Genomic DNA, 21971 nt, shown 5'->3' with positions numbered 1-21971 from the left:
AACAAAGTTCAGCTGTTTTATGTATTTTTAAATATAAAAATATATATTTATTATTTTTAATTGTTCAAAATGTACAAATTTGGTTACGAAAGTATTCAACAGATAAAACACCTGGGCAGTTGAATTATTATTGATCTACGTTTTTAATTAGAAATTAAAACTTATGTCTAATGAAATATGACATAATAATATATGGCAAAATATAAAAATTTGCTTTTTATTTTCATGGTTTTTTTTTCGTTTGGTTTTTTTTCTATGGTTTTTTCCTTGATTCGTTCAGAATCTATTAACACAAAATGTAATATTATTTTACGTATTATTATGTAGGTGAAACAATGAAACCTAACCCGTCGACCGTAATAATTAAAAATCGATAGTTCCACCCTCAAATAAAAACGTACGAAGCCCTTATACTGTCATTGATAAATCAATATAGGTAGGTATACACAGTGCACATACGCATCGTCAACGTTTACAGTGGCTCTCGGCCGATGTGCCGCGAGAAATGTCTATTGTCTGATTTCTGATATTTGTGATTACCTAATGAGTAATGATTACATTGGTAAAAAAATATTGAAAACAGTACTTTATTTCATTACATCTGTGTAGAGTATTCTAAAACTTGTTTTGTACAATATTGTGCCGTGAACCAAAAAAGCTTGAGAACCACTGAATTAATAGTATCAGTGATACTGTTACTGTAGTATCATTATTCAACATACCGTATTCACGACGTCGTGTGTGGTGTGTGATAGTGAAAGAGCCCGTGCGTGTGTGACTGTGTGAGTGCCATCTACCTAATGGGAAACTGGGAAAATCATGGCTATACCTACCAACTATGCAGCAGCTACATACCACTATACCAGCTGCATAGTGTAGTCACTTGTCTACTTCACTAGTGAGACAAAGACCGTTGTTGGCGCTTGCGCAACAACGGACCCTGTTATCGATTGTTTGGCGTTCGGAATATTCGGATTCGGACACGTCGTCCCGTGTGTTACCGTCTGCTTATCAGTGACCGCGATCGTACTTAATTATACTATCATCCCATACCACCTAAGACTTTATACCAGGATTACAAGTACAAGGTCTATGGTTATCGTGGTACACACAGCGAGTGCCTCCCACCAAGAGACTCATCGTTTCAGTCGCGGTTAGTGGGTACTGGTCTGGTCAGTGGCTTGAAAACTACTACTTAACCACGCGCCAGCCATAGTTCCGTTTTAAAGCTTTTATAGTTTTATGTTTTATCGCTTCTGAGCTCAAATCGATAACGGCTGCGGCACTACGGTAGTATAACTGTAGTAGGTGTGTTAAGCAAGCCGTGAAGGCGTATACCCGCGCGTACGTCGTAAATCCATAAAAACTAATTTTCGATTCTGTTGATGGTTTCAAGATAAAAAATTAGTCGTTGGACGACTAAGATGTTTGACATCCGGAGTCCGAACACTCCGAACTCGATACCTCTTACCACTCCTACCGGTCAAGAGCTTTGTTTTTATTAACGTATCGAAATGGAATTATGATTGTTGATAACTAATTATGTGTAGATAAAAAAAGATAACATCATTAATCATTGTTCCGTCTGCCGTCGTTAATATTTTTTCTTCTTTTTCCGTCGCAACTGGAATACCAAATATCAACGGAAATTAATATCGTGAGTTAGTCAATTCTTCGAAGATACGACTCCGCGTCATACGACTGTAGTGTTTATCGGAAGATATTATTTTTCATCCATATTATCAATATTTTCTTTCACGCTATGACTGTTCCGCCTATAAAATAAGATATGTTTTCAAGCACGATGGACTGAACTGAAGCTGACTCATTGACACCACACAGCTGTTCAACGAAGTAAGTACCCAGTAAGTGGGTTAGTTAGATCCCTTATACCTAGTTAGTTGTAGGTAATACCTGCCAGGCCTAGTGAGATGGTTCTTGTAAGCATCCTTGACTTGATTTATTGACAATTTACAATAGAATTTACTCTGAATGGAAATAGGACCTGACTCAGGTCACTCGAGTTTGAGGAGTTAGAATGAATTTATCATTAAGATAATGCCAGTATCATTAGCGAAGATATCCAAAACCTGAGTGGGTAATATCAGAATGAATAAAACTGGAGTTAAACTGCTACCCTATGGAACATCTGTTTTTAGTTATATATACAGGACAGTTCATCTTCACCACTTACTAAAGATACTGCTTGTTTGTACCTATACAGTTGTATTATAAATAATAAAAAGTCCTGAAGAAAATAACCTAAATTTTCAAAGAAATCGCTCATAATCAAAAGTTTGAGTGACATCCTAAACAATCCATACATGTACATCATAGTTTATTTTCAAGGGATTGGCATATAACTTAAATTATCATGTGGAATTAATGTAGGAAAGATTGTGTTTTCAATTCAAATTGAGTGTCTGGAATCGTGTTTTGATTTATAAATACTAGATTGATTTTTTTTAGTATCATTCTGTTTATAGTTGTTGAGAATTAAAAGGGATGATAAGAAACTGGTCAGACAATAAGAATAACAATCAGGTATGATATGTGGGTTTTAAATTGATGGTTATAGAGTATTTCAACAAGTGAGGTATGTGGAAGAAGACAAAGATTGAAATTAAGAAGGCTTTCTTTGGAAAATATTCAACAATTTGATGATAAGTTAATCAGTGGTCAAGTTGCTTATATTTGGTACATTTAATCATGAATTGAATTTATAGTAAATATATAGTTTGTAAACAAGGTTAATGAAGAATATAACTAATATTTTAGTATTTATTTTAAAGTTTCTCTTTTATCTCCATTAACCGTACAGCACATGCTTCACGGTCAAAAAGACCGGGCTTTTAGAATTTTGTTCATTGTTTCAAAAATACGAAATATTAACCTAACTCAAGCTATGTACCTTCTAATTAGATGATAAACTAAAATTAGATACAACTCCTGACTGTTTACGATTTGATGCCTGTACTATAGAAGGGTTCAAAGTTCACTACCTATCAATATACCGTCTAAAAGACCATGTGCGTGGTATAATGTGACATTAATACACAATTTAATTTTATGAAAACTCAAAATATGGTTTTTTTTTTTTAAATCTCATATCACCGATAAGACGTTATTTTCTATCTATAAAACATAAATGAATATTTTATTTTCATTGAGACTGGCAAGATTGTTGCTAGTTGACATTGGTTCGCCATACTGTGTGTAACTACGAAGTTTAATTTGTTTATATTATGTATCAATAAAGTGATTTAAAATTATTAATTTTTAATTTTTGATTTAAAAATTATTTAAAATCAATAAAATAATGATTGTTTCAATTTATCGAGTTTTAATTGAAATATTTTATTACACAGTCAAAAACACCGTGTGCGTGGAACCTCATAAATATTTTTAATGTGTGTAATCGAGGGTTAACCAATTTGATTTTAAAAATATACCTATATGGTTGATACTATTAACATTTAATTAATTAATTTTAAATTATGCATAAATAAAAATATTTATAATAATATTATTATATTTTTATTTCAACTGAAAGGTACAGTAAAACCCTTCTCGTCCGCCACTGGAGTAGGTACAAAATACAAATAATAAAATATAAAATATAATTAATATAATTATTTAAAATCGTTGATTTGCAAATTGGAAGTAAACTTTCTTTAAGTATTCAATTCACGCAAGCTTCTCATTAATGTACTCAGTCATACAATTTTCCAAGCGTTTGTTATTTTTTTTCTTGTTTGCTAGTATAAGTTTCCTAGTATTATTACTTCGAAATTTAATATAATTTAATGTCTGAATGCTGTTTATTGAGAAACCGTAGAACCCGAGAACCGAATGTCCCTTAATCAAAATATACCGGGGACCAAACGTCCTATGTCTTATAACTCTCCAGGACGAAACGTCCTATCTTAAAAATTGCCGGGGACAAAACTTCCGTTGACTGGTTTTTTTGACGGGGCGAAACGTCTGTTTACCACCTGGTATACAGTGGTATACATATAATAAAAAATCATTTTTTACATTTCGAAGAATATTTTGTTAATGATTAGATTCTTTAGTATGTGTGTTTTATATCCATCCAATAAAATAAATTAATAGGAGACTAACTAATTTTTTATGCTTTGTAATACTATTTATAAAATGTCAATTTTACTTTAGTTTTTATTAAAAGCAAATATTTATATTTATAGATTACATTTCCTAATTCATTTTATTTATTATCAAAATTATAACTTATAATTGGGTGTGCTACTTTTATTGCTATTTTTATTGTAACTTTTATTACGGTTATAAAAATATTTATTAATTTACAATTATTGACAACTCTTTTGTGGTAAACTAACTCAATAGGTACCTATTAAATTTGAATAATAACTTTTGAGCATCAGTATTTAAATATCCAATTCCTTGTTAGATATTAAGTAATTGTTGAATATAAGTACATTAGTTACTTAATAACATTTTAAATTGTTTAATTGAAGAATTGAAAAATGCTTATTCTTATCTTAAGTTGTTTTCACGTAATCAGTTAATTATATCTGATTCCTGATCTAATCAGTAATGCTCACATTATCAATCTATTGTTCAATTCTTTCATGACACAATCAGTTATTTTATCACTTGAATGTACAGTTTTAGTAGTTTTAGTATAGTTTTCATCTTAGATCATATACTATGGATGGAGCTATGCGTATACCGAATTGTGTCCAACATCATCCACACCACCATTAGAATTTCACGGTACACTACACAAATGTGCATGCCCCTAACTTTTGGGATGGATGATGTTGGACACAATTATACCCATAGCTACATCCATAGTATATGATCTAAGGTTTTCATAAATACTGAATTGCTTATATAGGTATCTAATTTGGTTTTATAATTTTCGACTGTTTTTGATGTATTGTTATAGGAATACTAACTGAAGATGGATAGCAATATATTTCATGAATTTAATGGTCCTGCTAAAGATAAATGTAATTATTATAATCGAACGAGAAATAGACTTCTTATTACAGCTTATGAAGGAATACCTGAAACTCTTTTACTCAATGCCTTAGGGTGTGTTGTAAGTATGAATATTTTTAATAATAATTCCTATATATGAATCACAAATTCACAACTTACAATGTATGTTTCAGCTCTTAGTTTTATTTTTTGCTTTCATGAGGAAAAGAGCATGGGATTATGGACGTTTAGCATTAGTCAATAAAGATTATGAAAAGTAAGATTTAAAAAAAAAATTTATGTATTCATACTATTTTGAATAATAATTTGTTTAGGTGGTCTCGTATATTTTATGGTACAACTGATGAAAATTCAGAGAATAACATTGAAGATGGTAATTCTACAACTACATTAGACAACTCAATGCCTGTTGATAGAGGTTTATTTTCTTGGTTCTTAACAATTATACAACTTAGGTAATAAAACATTTTTTTTAAATATTTTTTTTCATAATGTGAATACTCGCTATACCTATTTGTATCCTATTATTTTAGAGATGAAAAAATTTTACGTAAATGTGGTTACGATGCTGTTCAATATTTATCATTCCAAAGGCACATAATGGTGTTAATGGCTATAATTACTGCAGTTTCTTTAGGTGTGGTACTTCCAATAAATTTTGCTGGTGATCTAGAAGGTGATGAAAGATCATTTGGACATACTACTGTTAGTAATCTTCATCCTGAGTAAGTTATATTATTAGAACTCACAATGTCTGGTTTGGATTACATAAGTAACATATAGATATAAGCATGAGAGAGCAGTCATGTTATTTGTGAGAATTTTATATGTGTTTGTTGAACATTTAATTAACTCTGATAACAAGCCTCAAGATATGCGTTTAGTTTTTATGATTGATTTGTGTGCATTAGTTAGTACATAGCACAATATGTGTATGTACATCCATACATAAAACTAAATACAAATGTATGTTCACGTTCACGTATGATCATGTTGAATAGCAAACAATAATGTGCATACATGTGTGTGTAAACACCCTTTAGGTTAAAGTATTACATAAAATCTATGCTACAGTTTTTGGTGCCTTTATCTGGTTTAATGTAAAGTTTCAGAGGACATTATAACCGCATGTTTTGTTTCCATCTTACAATTGCATAACATAGCAAGTTGTGTACAATCAACAGATCACGTTTAGCTCGGTTAGTTTAAAAACTAGAGTGAATTGACCTCTCATAAAATTTAAAGGTAAGATACCTAGGCAATATTGTTGGTTTGTTATTATATTTTAATTTTAAAGCGAGTTATGAGTTTTTTAAGTGGTACAAAACAATTTACTATATTGAAATACTTATAACTCACTTCTAAATCAAAATATAATATAAAGCTCATGAGGTTGTCTTAAATGTCAATTCACTCTAACATTTAAACTGACAGAGCTAAACGTGATCTGCCGAGTGTACAATTTGTTATGTTACGCAGTTACGCTCTTGGAAAAAGGAGACATGCGGGTATAACGTCCTTTTAATATGTTGTCTTAGTATATGTGTATAATTTACAAACTGTTCATTTTTAGTTCACCTTGGCTTTGGGTACATGTGACTATAGCCATGTTATATTTTCCATTAACTATTTGCATTATGAGAAGGTTTTCTGTAAATCTTAAATTAGAAGAAAATGGTGAATGTTGGTCACGTACGTTGATGATAACAAATATTCCCAGACGAAATTCTGACATAAATGATATGGATCGACATTTTAAGTTAGTATTTTTTATGATTATTTGTTTTTTTTTTCGATATCATTGCAAATTGTTAAATATTAGGTATCTATTAATTATACTCAACTAATTTTTAGAGAGGCATATCCCGAGTGTGAAGTAGAAAATATTCAACTTGCGTATGATGTCAACAAAGCTAATGAATTAGATAGAGACAGGTACATTAAATACATTTTTTAGTAATTAGTAAATATGAGCCTCTATAATATTGAACTATTACTAGTTAACTTAATATAACATTTTATATCATAAATAATTAGTTAATATTTTATAAAGTTTAATTTATTATTTATTAATTATTATTTGTTTATATGTATAGAAATGCTGCAGTTCAAGCTAGACAATATTGTGAAAATCATTTAAAAACTGTAGGTGAACGTCTGACAGTGCAACCCCATGTTTGTGGTTATATTTGTATTTGTTGCGGTTTCTGTAGTTCTAATAATTTAGATGCTATTGATTATTATTCTCAAGAAGAAGCTCGGCTAAAAACAGAAGTAAGAAATTTATGACATCAATTTTAGTAAACTGTTGGTTATTTGTTATTTAAGTCTTATAGAGTAACCTTGTTTAAAAAAAATGTGTTTTATAATTTAAATACTTGGTGAAAAAATCTATGTAATTGCTTAACAGTTATCATGTAATATTAATAACGGCTGTTTATATTTATTTTTATATAGTATGTTTTGAACAATTCATTTTTAATTCCCAAGGCATTCATACTATAATACATGCACAATAAACATTCTGACTGAAAAGAAGAGCATATTTACTGTTTATATGATGGCGTTAAAACCACTTTTTTACCGATATCCGATACTCCAATATGTGCTGCTTATATAAAACCGATACCCGATAATATATGGAAATATTAAAACAAAACGCATGAGCCGATACTATCAACTGATAAATAATAAAACCTATACCCCATAACATAAATATTACCTTGAAAACATTGATTATTAATGGTAATAAATGATTATTTAATATTGATAACCTAACCTGTGTATTTGTAAATTGTGATATACTATGCAGTTTGATAGGTTTTTTGGGTATCCATTCTAGTATTTGCCCATCCTTAGTTAAAACTGTTTGAAATTAAATTGATTTTAAATTCTTAAACTACATAGTGCGAATGTCTTAACTTAAATGGTTTACATTTTTTAACGGTTTTTATAACTTGATACGTTTATATGATAGGATTAAAACGGTTTAAAAGATGTATTAAAATATTTTCATTTAATTCTTTAAATTAATCTGTTAAGTAGGTATTACAAATTTAAGCAACTATTGTAATTACAACTAGCATTAGTTAATATTCAATCACAGAACTACATGGCTTTTGAAATAAGTGTGTATTATCTAGTAGTCTGACGATGAAATTATATAAATATCTTTAATAATAGAATGACTATAAAAAATATTTAAGTTAACACACATAGGAACTCTGAATATAACTTTAAACTTAATTGATATTTGGATAGCACCATTACTAAATGATTGATTATTTTAACTATTAGATAACAGTAACATAGATGTTTTCTTTTGTTAATATTATACTGATAGGATGTCTACTAAAAAAATTAAACTCCTAAATCTTTAATATTTTACGATTTCTGCTTACATTATTATTGTTACTTTAAGAGGATGCCAGCGCACTATTTGTTTTCTCTTTCTGGCTCACTCGTAACATAGACAAAACGCATATACACAGAATCATTTTTTCTATATCTTGAAGTAATTTTAGTGTAAAACCTCCCATTACGAAAAAGATAGAAAATAATATTTTTGAGGGAATGACATATTGATTTGTCTAAATATTGTCTCTTAATAATTTAAACATTATTTAAATGTACAGTGTTTTTTTGTTTATTTTGAAAGTCAAATATCAATAAAATATAAAATTGATATATCATTCCCTCAAAAATATTATTCTTTATCTTTTTTGTAATGGAAGGTTTTACTCTAAAATTACTTAAAGACATAGAAAAAATGATTCTTCGTAAATGCATTTTGTCTATGTTACGCGTGGGTCAGAGAGAGAAAACAAATAGTGCGCTGACATCCTCTTAAGCCATTCATCAAACATGTTTGTAAAATTAAATAGTATAAAGGTATGTATAATAATAAAAATAATTTTAAATACAATTAATAATATCCGTTTAAAACACTTATAGGTGTCACTGCCTGTTTTTCCAACTCCTCTATTCAACAAAAAATACTTAACGGGATGGGATTAACTCTTGCCTCTCATTAATAAATTAAATCAGCATTTAATCCAACTTTAAAAATTTTCTCTTATTTTAAAGAAAATAAAAAAAAATTACAAAATCCGACTTTTCTATAAGGTATGATGATTTTTCATGCAAGAGATAATTTTTTTCTTCTAAAAACGCACCGGTTTTGATGCTTTTAAATGACGATGTTAGTTTTAAGGATTGGTCCCTTTATATTCAACATCTGTAATTCCTTCTACTATTTTCAATATCCAAGTCGGAACTATTGGAAGTATCTCAACTCATCTATTTATAATATAATCTCCATTGCATTTATATTTTTACCTTAGCAAACATTTGTTGATTTCAAAAGTTTCAAGTCTAATATAGCGTTTTCAGAATTAATAATTGAATAAAATTCACTCATTAATTTTGTCACATGGATAAAATAAAATGCAATGAAAAGTAGAATATTTTCCTTGTTTTGAGATGTACCTGCTATATATTGTAATTAAGGTTGTTGAGAGTGAATCGTTTTTCCGTGAATTCAGACCAAAAAAAAATATATATATATATACTTTCATGAGTCCAATTTAAATTTTGAAAATATATTTAAAAATATTTGCTTCTTTTCAAGGTTTTGTAAGAAATTATTATTTTTTTTTATTGACATTACAGTACATTAAAAAAAATTTAATTCTATACTAACTAGATAATTTAATAGATCGAAATTTTATTTCTTACAGTATTAAAAAATAAGAGACTCAAACATATCTTTAAAATGAAAATCAGGTTTTCAGTACCGACTACCAGATGAATTTTCTTTCGTTGTTTGGTACCTCTATAGTCAAAGGAGTCGATATTTATTTGATCGCAAAATATAATGTAGTGTAACTCCACGTACATATGCTATGGTTTTTAGATGTAGTTTATCTTCAATTATCTAAAGTGTTTTAGGAATGAATGCTAGTGGTCTGCCATAACTATACCCACAGCACCCTCAATGTATATTGCTTAAATCCAACTCCTTAAAAAAGGTCCACTATCAACAATCTTAAGACAACTTCAATAGTTATGCTATAGCCAAATTTATTATCTATTAAATAATGGAACTTCAATGATTATTATAATGTACATGGTTCATTCTAACTTGTGTGGTTGATCACATATTGCACAAATAATAGTTTGAATTGATTTAAGGCATATGGTTTCATCATTGTTCTATAAATTGTTAGTAAATCTGAGTTAATATAATTATTAATTCAAAATGTAAATTTTTATTATACCCCATTTTAATGGTGAACATAATGTGCTATAACTATGCAGTAATTATTAAGTAAAAGGTCTGAGTTGTTGATAATGGCCTAAGGTTGTATCTGAAATAATTGATTAAGATAATTAATTTAGTTCTATTGAACATTTTTGCATTAATTTATAGATAGAAATTTGAAAAAAAAAATACAACTTGCTTGCTAGACTTTTATGTAATTAAGTGTATTTGTATAAGATATTGGCGTTGTACGTAAGAATAAGACTGGTCGGCCTGTAATCAGAATCAATTTACAATGATCATGTAATGAAGATGAGATTATTTTCATGGATATTGAATATGATAATTTAAAATTTTAATTTTTACAAAATTATGTTTCTTGAGATAACCAGCATCTGCACAATTGTAATAGTCACATTATTGATCATTAAAATTTTTAGGAAATAGTTGACTATTGTTGCTTTATTAATGTTGCTCATCTTATAATATCTGTTATCATCTATACATTTATAGTTAGTACAATATATTCTTAACAGAGAGCAACCGGCTCTAAGATAACCTATCTTATTTATTATATTTACTTATTTTATTTATTACTTTTAGTTAGAAGCAGAAAAAGAATCCGCTTTAAAGAGACCTCTTGGTATAGCTTTTGTAACTATGACAACAATACATACAGCTAGACTCATTCACCAAGATCACGTTTACAAGTTATCCAAATGTGGTCGTCATAATCCACCTACCAGTTCTGTAGCGGGTCTACTTCAGCCTTATCGTTGGAGAGTAACTTTTGCTCCTCCTCCTGATGATATATTTTGGTAATTTATATTATTAATATGCATATTTTCTAGTTAAGATATGAAATAATATATCCATAAGTAATAAAGTTTTAAACAAACTTTATGAGGATTTATCAATTTACTAATATTGAAATTTCACTACTTCATATTATTATTATTATTTTTCATGTTATTTCAAAAAATAATTAAATTGATTAATGTAATGTTTAATTATTGCTAAAAAATTATTTCAAATTAATTACTAATCCTTAACTACAAATTTATAATGCTTATACACAATCAATGTTGGTTTTAAAATAATTAGTTATGGGTTTTTGTTCTAGGGAAAATTTGACTGAACCATCTCACAATCGATATTGTAAAATTGTATTAACAAATTCATTTTTAGTGATAATTTTATTTTTTTTGACTACTCCTGTAATTGTTTTGAATGTTATGGACACTCTTAAGCTCAGAGAAATAGAAAAAGCTGTAAGTTGATATTTATTTTATCGCAGTATATAAAATAATAGCTTATAGTGTGATTTAAAAAAAATAATTTTTCAATTTTTTAACAGAGTCCTATTTTATCAGAATTTATGCCTACATTATTGTTGTGGACTGCGGCTGCATTATTACCGGTATTAGTTATAAGGTCTGATCAGTGGCTTAGTCATTGGACAAGATCTAAAAGAAATCATTCCATTATGCGCAAAACGTTTGTTTTTCTTCTTTTTATGTGTTTGATACTTCCATCTTTGGGATTAACTAGGTAAGTAGCTATAATTAGGGTTGTAATATGCCCTACAAATTCAAAATTATACTCTAAAATTATTTTTATTTTTAATAATTTTGATATAAATAATAACATTTGGTTTCAATGTTACTATAAATTTTAAAGAATTGTAAAAGCTTAACAGGCAGAATTGTTCGTTATGGATTTTAATTTTTTTTATAGATTTAGATCTATATTTATTAATTTGTACATAGTTATGGTTTGTTAAATGTATATAAATTCAATAAATAGAATGAACAATTTTAAAATAAAATAACATTCAAATTTTAGATTCAGAACTCCAAAACACCTAAAATGCTCTAAAAATGCAAATTTAAAACTTCTTATTCTAATTCAAAAATACATCAAACATATTGATAAAATATACACAAATGGTTCACGGCATCTAAAATGTTGGACCCTATTAATTGCGAATTTCGTCAATAGATAGCGTGTCATAATAGAAAAAAATTACTACTGCATGGAATGATTGATGATGGAGGTGTGATTGTCGCTATATATATATATATATATATATATATATATTCTATACCCGTATACTGTATAGAAAACCTGTTAAAAATAATCTGCAATAAGAAAATATATCCTATTCATAATTTTATTTTACAAACAATATTATATTATGTTTATTACCTCTAGTGGTACGTATTATGATAAAATATATTATTTAGTTGAATCATCATTCAATCATTGAATTTAAAATGTTAAAGGAAGTAATTACTGTAAATGCTATACTTTATAAACAATTATTGTTATATGTTGCCATTTGCTTTCTATATATATCAGTTATAAAAACAGTGTTTTTGTTAAATACATAATTTATAAAGTAACCATCGAAAATTTTTATATCTATTAATTTTTGCTTAAATACCCACTAAAATAACAATCAGAATACAAAGGAAATGTTACAACTATATGATGCACTATCATCATTGAACAAAGAAAATAAATATGAAGAGCTAGTAACTGAATATTGTTGTCATCATCATCACTTTCTTGAAAATATGTATTTGAATCAAGACATTGATAAAATATTAATATTTTAAAATGCTCACAACTCATTATTTTAAAAGTTAAAACATCGTAAAAAACGGATCATGAAAACTTAGATAATGTTTTTTTTTTAAAGTTTTATAGTAGGTCAATTGTTAATTTACTCTTATATCAATACTGATAGCACCGTATTGAAATTAGCAAATGGAAATTTGGTATGTCATTCAAGTGTTCTTACACCTGCAGACAACACCTGCAGGTGTGACGTTCTTTTAACTTCTTTTACAAATTCATATGCATGAGGAGCTGGATAACTTGTTAGTATTGATACAGGTACGCATAGTGACATACATTGATTAAAAAAAAAACTTGTTAAGCCAATTTACAAGACAATTTTTTTAATAGTCTAGGATTTATATGGCAGTCTATAACTTTTTAAGAGTGTGAGAGGTTGTCTTACATTTATTAACCGTATTTATATATTTGATAACTTGATAAGAATCTATTATTATTCTTAAATGTTATGTCACTCGTTAATAAGTTATTGCTTATATTCTTAATAATATGTGAAACATAATACACAGCAAGTATTTGATTATCATTTACTTATAAGTCCATGGATTTTCTTTACTAAAACATAGTTTTGATGATGCTGATCTATTGTTTTGGTATGGATCATATTTAATTGCTGTGATATGCAGTTTTCTACTTATTAACTTATAAATTAGTTACATAATACTCTCTGATAAAGGCGTTGCTTTCATATAACTAAATTAGAGGAAATATGAAACTGGTAATTTTCATGGCAAATAAATTCCTCTTATTTAAATCATTGCTTTACTTTCTAATCACATTATTCCTCCCAAAAGTATTCAATTATTCATAAGTCATAACTTTCTAACAATATCTAAAACTTGAATATATTAGCCGTTTTCTAAGGTGTTTTTATTTTCATTCATCAAATATTAGGTTACAAAATGTTTCTTCATGGAACTAATTTTCATTTTTATTTGTTTATACAAATCAGAATTAATGTTAGGTTTGAATTTTCAAGCTCCGATCCAACGCTTTATTGTAAATAAATCCAAATAAATTAAAATGTGTTGATCTTAAATATTTATAAACTGATGAAGATTTATAAAAATGAAAAAAATAAAAATTTTTTTTTAAAACATGCTTTTCTTAATACTACTTATTACACGAACTAAAAAGTTGAAAATAAACTTACTTTTAAAACAATTTCTTAATGAAACTTCAAGGTTATCAAGATATTACTAAAACTGTGTCTAAAATGTATTTGTTGCAAAATTTTTAAAACTTGTGAATTACAAAAAACGAAAAGCATGGTGCACTTATGATAACTCCAATATAAAGTCACTCTACAACTGAATCATTAGATAAACTTTATGATAAATATTTTAAAGATTATTGATTATACTTATAATTTTGTAAGAGATATTCTTGACTCATAGGAGCCCCATGCTTTTCGTTTTTTGTAATTCACAAGTTTTAAAAATTTTGCAACAAATACATTTTAAACTCAATTTTTGTAATATCTTGATAACCTTGAAGTTTCATTAAGAAATTGTTTTACTAGTAAGTTTATTTTCAACTTTTTCGTTCATGTAATAAGTATTATTAAGAATTTAAGAAAAGTATGTTTTTATTTATTTATTTTTTTTGTTGCGCCTCTGGAGATGACCTCCAGGTACACCCGCCATCGGCAACCTGTTTGTTCAGGTCAAGAACTGACAACTGGGTCATTGCTATGGTCTCCTAGGTTATGTAGAAGTGACTTAAATTGAACTCACAAGATTTGATGACAACAGAAATGAATGAATGAAACATTGTGAGTTAAAGAAAAGCATGTAATAAAGACAGAGAGAAAAGTCTTTCATTATTAGTCTATGATATTTTACATATATACTTTGGTAGGTTTATATTTTTATCATTGTTTGATAATGAATTGATGAAAAACTCAACGAATTAAAATCTTTTGATTTTAAATAAATGCCTGGCACTTTTTGAAATATAATACTTGATTAATATTTTTTTTTTGTTATTAAATTTGATTATTTATACGAGGTAAAATTGTCTCCACTCAAGGTCATTGTATGCAATGATTTATCATTGGTTTCAAGTATAACATATCCATTATAATGATATAGTTGACAACTATTGCACAACAGAATGGTACCCACTTTCCACCTTTTTTGCTTATTGCTTTTTATATCCGAGTTATTGTTTTTAACTCATAAAAATGTTAAACTTTTTTCAAAAAAAAGAAGATATATTTTAAACACTCCAACAATTGTTATCTATTACTTTGTGAAGATCAATCAAAATGTACTTATTTATTTAAGCTTTATTCTACTTTGGATGTTTAGCTTCCAAGACAATTTTGTTGGGAGGTGCAGTTGCTACCATTGTTCCAGTGTTACTAGATGTGCCTGAAATTTTAATCCACATTCTTGATCTGTCTAGATCTTTTAGAAATCCATACAAACATAAATTCTGATTATTTCTAGGACTTTCTGTAAGAATAATACTTACATTTACTCACACAAGACGTAATTAATAAGCACTTATATATTATAAAGATTTTCTGTAATTTGTGGTTACTACTTACAAATAACTTGGGCTGAGAAGAACTTAATGTATTAAAAAAAAATGACATATGTGCAAACATATGCTCTTAAAAAAAGCTCAAATATGCTGTTTAATATTATGCAATTATATTTTTATAAAATGTACTTAAATGGGAATTAATTTGGGAAAAGGATAACTCTTAAAAAAAAATTTTATGAGGTTTAAATTGCTTGTGTGTATTTTTTCTTTGTAGATCATAAAAAATTATTGTCTTAAAATTAAAAAGTTATACATATATGTAGGTAATAGAAGTTATTTTTTGCAAATTATCATCTATAGATTATTATGCATAGTATATACATATTGCAAATATGAAAAATCATATAAATTAAGTAAAGTAATTTTTTTATATTTTAAATGTATGCATCATGAAACAAGTTTGTACCTACAAAATCAGATTTTTAATATTGTTGTTGCTACAACAATACAACAAATCTTTTGTATTTTTAGTGCCCAAGCATTCCTAATGTTTGCATTTCAAGCTGGTATTGAGACTTATCGTTGGCAATGTGTGTTTTTACCTGATAAAGGAGCATTCTTTGTGAACTATGTAGTTACGTCTGCTCTTATTGGAACAAGTTTAGAACTCATACGATTTCCAGAACTTTTTATGTATGCTCTCCGATTATCATTATCAAGGTATGTGCAATATTCAGTAAAAGTTTATGTATAGTTTAAATAATATAAACAACCTATTAAACTGTTTTTCAATTTTATTGGAAATTTTTTAGCCAATGATTACTAAGTAAAAGGTCTGAGTTGACGATAATGGTCTAAGGCTGTATCTAAAATAAATAATTTTGATTATTCATTTAATTCTATAAAATATTTTAGTATTGGTTTGTAGATAATAATTAGAAATAAAAATAAAACTTGCTTGCTAGAATTTTTTTAAATTAAGTATTCCTTTTCTAAGATACTAGCTTTGTATGTAAGGACAAGATTGGCCTGTGACCAGAGTCTGTATACTATGATCACGGAATGAGATGAGGCTCAATTTTATAAATAGTTATTCAAATAAATATATTTGTCACTTAAAAATTAAAATCTAAAACAGGACTTAGTTGTACATCTAATATTGTTGTGTGGAAATTAAATGTCTTGAATTTATTTTACAATTTTCCTATCCCTTCATTAATTATTATTATTAATCTTGTTAGTTGTTGTTTTAGTCATGAATGAAAGTAGATAATTAAACTGAATTTGTTACTGCATCCAGTATAATAAATTATGGATGGTTGATACTGTGATTATTAAATATATTATCTTTATATTCTTATTGATAACTATAATGAATTTAAATCATTAATAGTTCTAATATTTGTTTTTTTTTATACTGAATAATAATTTTAGTATTAAGTAGGTGAATACATTTTTATTTTATAATTTATAGATCGAAAGCAGAATCTGCTAGTGCTAGAAGACTTATTCTTTGGGAATTTCCATTTGGTGTACAGTATGCTTGGATGCTTATTATATTCTCAATTGTGACAGTGTATAGCCTTTCTTGTCCTCTTATAACACCCTTTGGTAAGCATTATTTAAATAATGTTTATGATGCATTTTATATAACCAAAAATTGTTAATTATTGGTTTTAGGTCTTTTGTATATGGTTACTAAACATTTCGTTGACCGTTATAATATATATTTTGCTTATGGCAAATCAAAAATTAGTAAACGCATACATAGTACAGCTATAAATTGTGTTATGGTTTCCATTGTACTTTTACAAGTAAGTTTTACTTCGCTGTCAATGTTGCGTCATGGACTTCATGATATCACTTTATTTGCCTTGGTTGGACTTATAATAACATTAACATTTACATTATCTCAATGTTTCTTCCGAAACTGTACTGCATGGAGTCCTATACTTTATCAAGTAAGTAAATTCTATGAATCTAGATTATAATGTCATTACAATATTGAACTATATGGCTATACGACACAAGCGCTAAAGGTACAAAAATGACCTATCATTTTCACTAATCTAATATTGTATATCTGTTATAACCAAAATTTGAAATAAATGCCAAAGATGCAAAAATGATATACAAGGTGATTCTTTTATCAAACAACACTTATTATTTAAAAAAGTATTGACTTTTTTCAAAATATTTTTGCATATAGTTTTAAGTTGTTAAAAAACCAATGTTTTTATTAAAAAATTATATTTTTAAATATTTTTTATCCTTATCATTTTTTAAGTTTTTTACTTTTTTGAATAACGACATAGAGTTTTCATTTCATATTCCAAAGCAGAATATTTTTCTAAGTATTTTGATTCATAAAAATCGAATTTAGGACGAGTAGTTTATGAGTTATAAGTATTTAAAGTTTAGACAAGCGGAGTAATGGACAAACATTTTGCGGGGTAACCCCGTACCACTCCACTCTGCCCATCTATACTTTAAATACTTATAACTCATAAACTACTCGTCCTAAATTCGATTTTTATGAATCAAAATACTTAGAAAAATATTCTGCTTTGGAATATGAAATTAAAACTGTTGTCATCCAAAAAAGTAAAAAACTTAAAAAATGACAAGGATAAAAAATATTTAAAAATATAATTTTTTAATAAAAACGTTGGTTTTTTAACAATTCTAAACTATGTAAAAAAATATTTTGAAAAAGTGAATACTTTTTTAAATAATGAGGGTTGTTTGATAAAAGAATTACCCTGTATAATTTGTGCTAAAATGAATATCTTATATAAGTAGTTATTTAAAAATTGCCATCCTATAAAAAGTTATAGTGTATAATATATTATACTAAAATAATATTCAATAACAAATAAATAAATAAATATAAATTTAGTATATCCGTTGCGATTTTATAAAAAAAAAAGTCAATAGGTAGTAAATTATAATTGGTATACATGCAAAAATGATACTTTATCAGTATGATCACTATATGAATGGAACAATGTGCCACATAAATTTGATCTTTTAAATGTTGATGATATGATTCAGCTGCATTTGTAGTTCATATAACCTCATTATACAGAATTTCAGCCCAAATTTTAGATAGAAATTACTAGAATCAATGTATGTTTCTAAAAAGTAATAACTAAGTTTGGGGTTATTTGATCTTCAGATGTGATGGATATTAAATCTGCAAAAGAATCAGATTCTTTGGTGCACAGCAGAATAGCCAAACCAAAAAAAGGATTCAACTAAATCCCTATTTCAGAGTTCTTCATGTATTCATTTCAAAGACCTGAGTTTTGAATTTTCCGAAACCACATAGCCCCAAATGAAATTTACAACATTTTATTTTTGAATTTGGAAAAACTGCTAAAAATCCATATTATGCTGCTTTTTCAAAATCAACTAAGAGTGTTTTTGGAGAAAATTCTAAATTATATTTTTCTTACAATTTCTGTATGTATTCCCACATTGATTCGTATAACTTTGAAGTTTTACATTATAGTTGACAGTAAATTAAATGTTATTAATTAAATCTTCCACAGTTAAAAACATGTATCGTATATAGCTGGTAAAAGAATTTCGGACACATATAAAATGTACCTTACTCACCATTAACACGAACAATTGAATTCATAGGTTTATCCATCTCTATTTTATAAAGAATATTTATTTTTTACACCTCAATGACACATTCCCACTGGCCATTTCTCGCTAAAATCTATATTTTTGTTCGTTATATAAAATATACACAACACCTTTATTCATAATAGTTTTTATAAAATCAATTTTAACGAATGACGTTCTTACACAAATGCTCACGAAGTAGGTATTAACAATGTGTTATAACACAAAACTGCTCATACACTGTCTATGTGACAATCTATCATAATCAGATAATACATATGTTAATTAAGATTAAATGTTTGGAGTTTTTGAACAATATAGTTCTAAATTTAATATCTATTTACTGTGGCATACAAGTACCTAGGATTTTGGCGCTTATGTCTTTCACCGAACTATATAATATAAAATACATATTTACGTTTCAACCTTTTAAGGTAAGAAATCCACGTACAGTTCAACCAAGTCCAGCAAGAAGACGTGATCATTCACATGGTTTTGACTATGTCCCTGAAGTATTACGTCAACCTTTGCCACATACAGCCGCAAATTCTCTAATTACGTTGACACCAAACGATTCTGGTACAACATTGGATGATTTGGAAATCGAGATGAGACATAATGATGATAGATCAGATTATCATCCACAGACTAAAGTAATTATAGAATCTCAAAATCACTGTGATCAACTATACCAGAATTATGATTATAATCAAACAGTTCCTATATAATAAGGTAGAAAAACTGTGATTCTTATTTTTATAGTAACAAAATTAATATTATATATATCTATATTTATTTTTTCAGAAACATATTCCGTTTTTACTTTTAGTTATCTTATTTCACTTTATAGATTTCATTTTATTTTATATTGTCATTGAAAATAGTTTATGCTGAAATTACTGACATTACCTATAAAATATTTTCTAAAACATAAATTATAATATTTTCATAAAATAAATTACCTGTTGACTATAATATTTGCTCGAAATTGTTATTAGAAATAACTGGTGAACACAGTTCTAATTTTAACACATCTACAAATTCAGAAAACATAACATTAAGTAAATTATATTGTCCTATTCATAAGGTTTTAATCATATTTTCATAATAAAGAGGTTTTGTATCCATAATAATTTTTAATGCTGTTTAAAAATAATATCATAGAAACAATAGTTTATGTATGTTAAACGTTTTTTCTTATCATTATTATGCTAATAAGAGATTTCTTTGAAATTTATAATTTAAAGAAATTTTACTCTTGATCAGACCATAATCAATTATAGTTATTCTTAATATATTTATATAACACATATATTCTTCTTTTTTCATCAACATTGTGTTTTTTTATACAATAGCTTAAAATGAAAGAATATTTTTTCAATTAAATATTTGTTAAACTTACTCTTCATTTTACATGTTCCATTTTAAATTATTTCTTTGATGTAGTTATACAGCACAAGATAATAATCAAAAAAAAATTATCTCTACTATATACTACATGTATATACTGCTACTAAATGTTAAATAATTGTCTTGAATATAATAAAGCTTTTTATTTATTAATTTTTTTTTTTTTTGAATACAGTATAAAACAACATAATATTTTTTTATTTCTCTAACAGCAGTAATTTAAAACCAATAATCAAAAATGTATAAAAAATTAATATTAATTTTAATTACCTTATGGAATATAATTAACCCATTGATAAATTGAAAATTATTATTTTTACAAAGCGTTCATAGTAGTTAAATGTAAATGATATACAATTAAAACTGATTTGATGGCAATTGATAAATAGCAATGGTAAAAATGTGCAATAAAATTATATTTATATTGTGTGATTTACTGTTTTTTTAAACCACATTGATTAATAATTGTATAATTATATTGATCTCTGTGAAAGCTTTTGAATTATTATTGTCCATTAATGTATTGTTATTAACTTAATATGATAATTTTACCTAGTTCCCATTGTCAATGTTAGTTTTAAATATTTTAACAAAAAAAAAAAAAAAAAAAAAAAAGTGATAAATAATTGATAGTAATTTTTCTTATATGCTAACAATTAATTTACATTAATTTAACATACCTTTTGTTGTTGTTCTATAACCAATAATTTGTCATTACTCAAATTGGCTCATAACTGTAAGCAATATTGTTTTTCAAATTTGTAGGAATTAATTTATAAAATAATGTACTTATAATGGTATATGATTGAATTCTATACTGATAATTTATATATTAATAATTATACCAACACCACAATCGTTTGTGATAAAATTTTTAGTAAGGCTTATTGTATTAATAACAAAAAATATTGAAATTTTACACATTTATATAACTTTAAACAATAATTTACAATTGTATAGTGTGTTTCTAGTCTAAAAAAAAATCATTATTAAACTAATGTAGAGCAAGCTATTAACTATTTATTTTTTTTTAGTATTAAGAATTTTTTTTTTGTACTTATATCTGTTTTAACGTTTGTGACACCTGCAATATTTTATAGCTTATAATTAATTGTTATTATATAATTTATTCACTATCCCATTTTGTTTTGATTTCCAATTGAGAGAAAATTATTATCATTCTTAAATAACATTACACGTGTATGTTTACTCTTAAACAGTAACATTTATTCAAAACTTCATCCATGATTGGATACTCCTTATTTTAAATTTATAATTATATAACAAAATGTGTATTCGAGTATATTTATAATTCTTTTTTTTGTTATAAATTTTCCAGCTTTATTTTTTATGAATAAAGTAGTTATTTTTTTGTCTTTTTAATATTTTTAGAATCTCTTGAATAAAAAGCATTTAATTAATATATATATTATATATTTTAAAACTTATGTTAATTTCATTGTTTGAAATGTTGAATAAATGTTTTTAAATTGGTTTAAATTAATTAATTTCCCTGCATTATTGTTAATTATATCAA

General features: G+C 26.6%; 1 protein-coding gene across 4 annotated transcripts; it reads left to right on the top strand.

The window, feature by feature from the left end:
* Window positions 1-768: 768 nt before the first annotated feature.
* LOC149063042 (mechanosensitive cation channel Tmem63-like) lies at window positions 769-21942 on the top strand. Of its 4 annotated transcripts, XM_089217437.1 has the most exons (16): window positions 785-1854; window positions 4934-5089; window positions 5163-5245; window positions 5304-5444; window positions 5523-5714; window positions 6563-6748; window positions 6844-6924; window positions 7086-7263; window positions 10856-11070; window positions 11376-11523; window positions 11610-11803; window positions 15920-16108; window positions 16863-16999; window positions 17069-17349; window positions 19459-19756; window positions 19829-21942. In XM_089217437.1, the coding sequence occupies exons 2-15, from the start codon at window positions 4949-4951 to the stop codon at window positions 19750-19752; spliced, it is 2460 nt and encodes an 819-aa protein (XP_089073563.1). In that variant the 5' UTR covers window positions 785-1854; window positions 4934-4948; the 3' UTR covers window positions 19753-19756; window positions 19829-21942. The 4 variants fall into 4 exon arrangements, with proteins under 4 accessions (XP_089073571.1, XP_089073569.1, XP_089073563.1 ...); XM_089217443.1 differs by having other exon boundaries at window positions 782-1865; window positions 19459-21942; XM_015510467.2 differs by having other exon boundaries at window positions 19459-21942.
* Window positions 21943-21971: the final 29 nt, after the last annotated feature.

This window comes from Diuraphis noxia, unplaced genomic scaffold (assembly GCF_037042655.1).
Source record: "Diuraphis noxia isolate RWA-SAM2 unplaced genomic scaffold, SU_Dnox_SAM2 contig0001, whole genome shotgun sequence".
Taxonomy (NCBI): domain Eukaryota; kingdom Metazoa; phylum Arthropoda; class Insecta; order Hemiptera; family Aphididae; genus Diuraphis; species Diuraphis noxia.
This window is presented reverse-complemented; position numbering and strand designations above follow the sequence as displayed.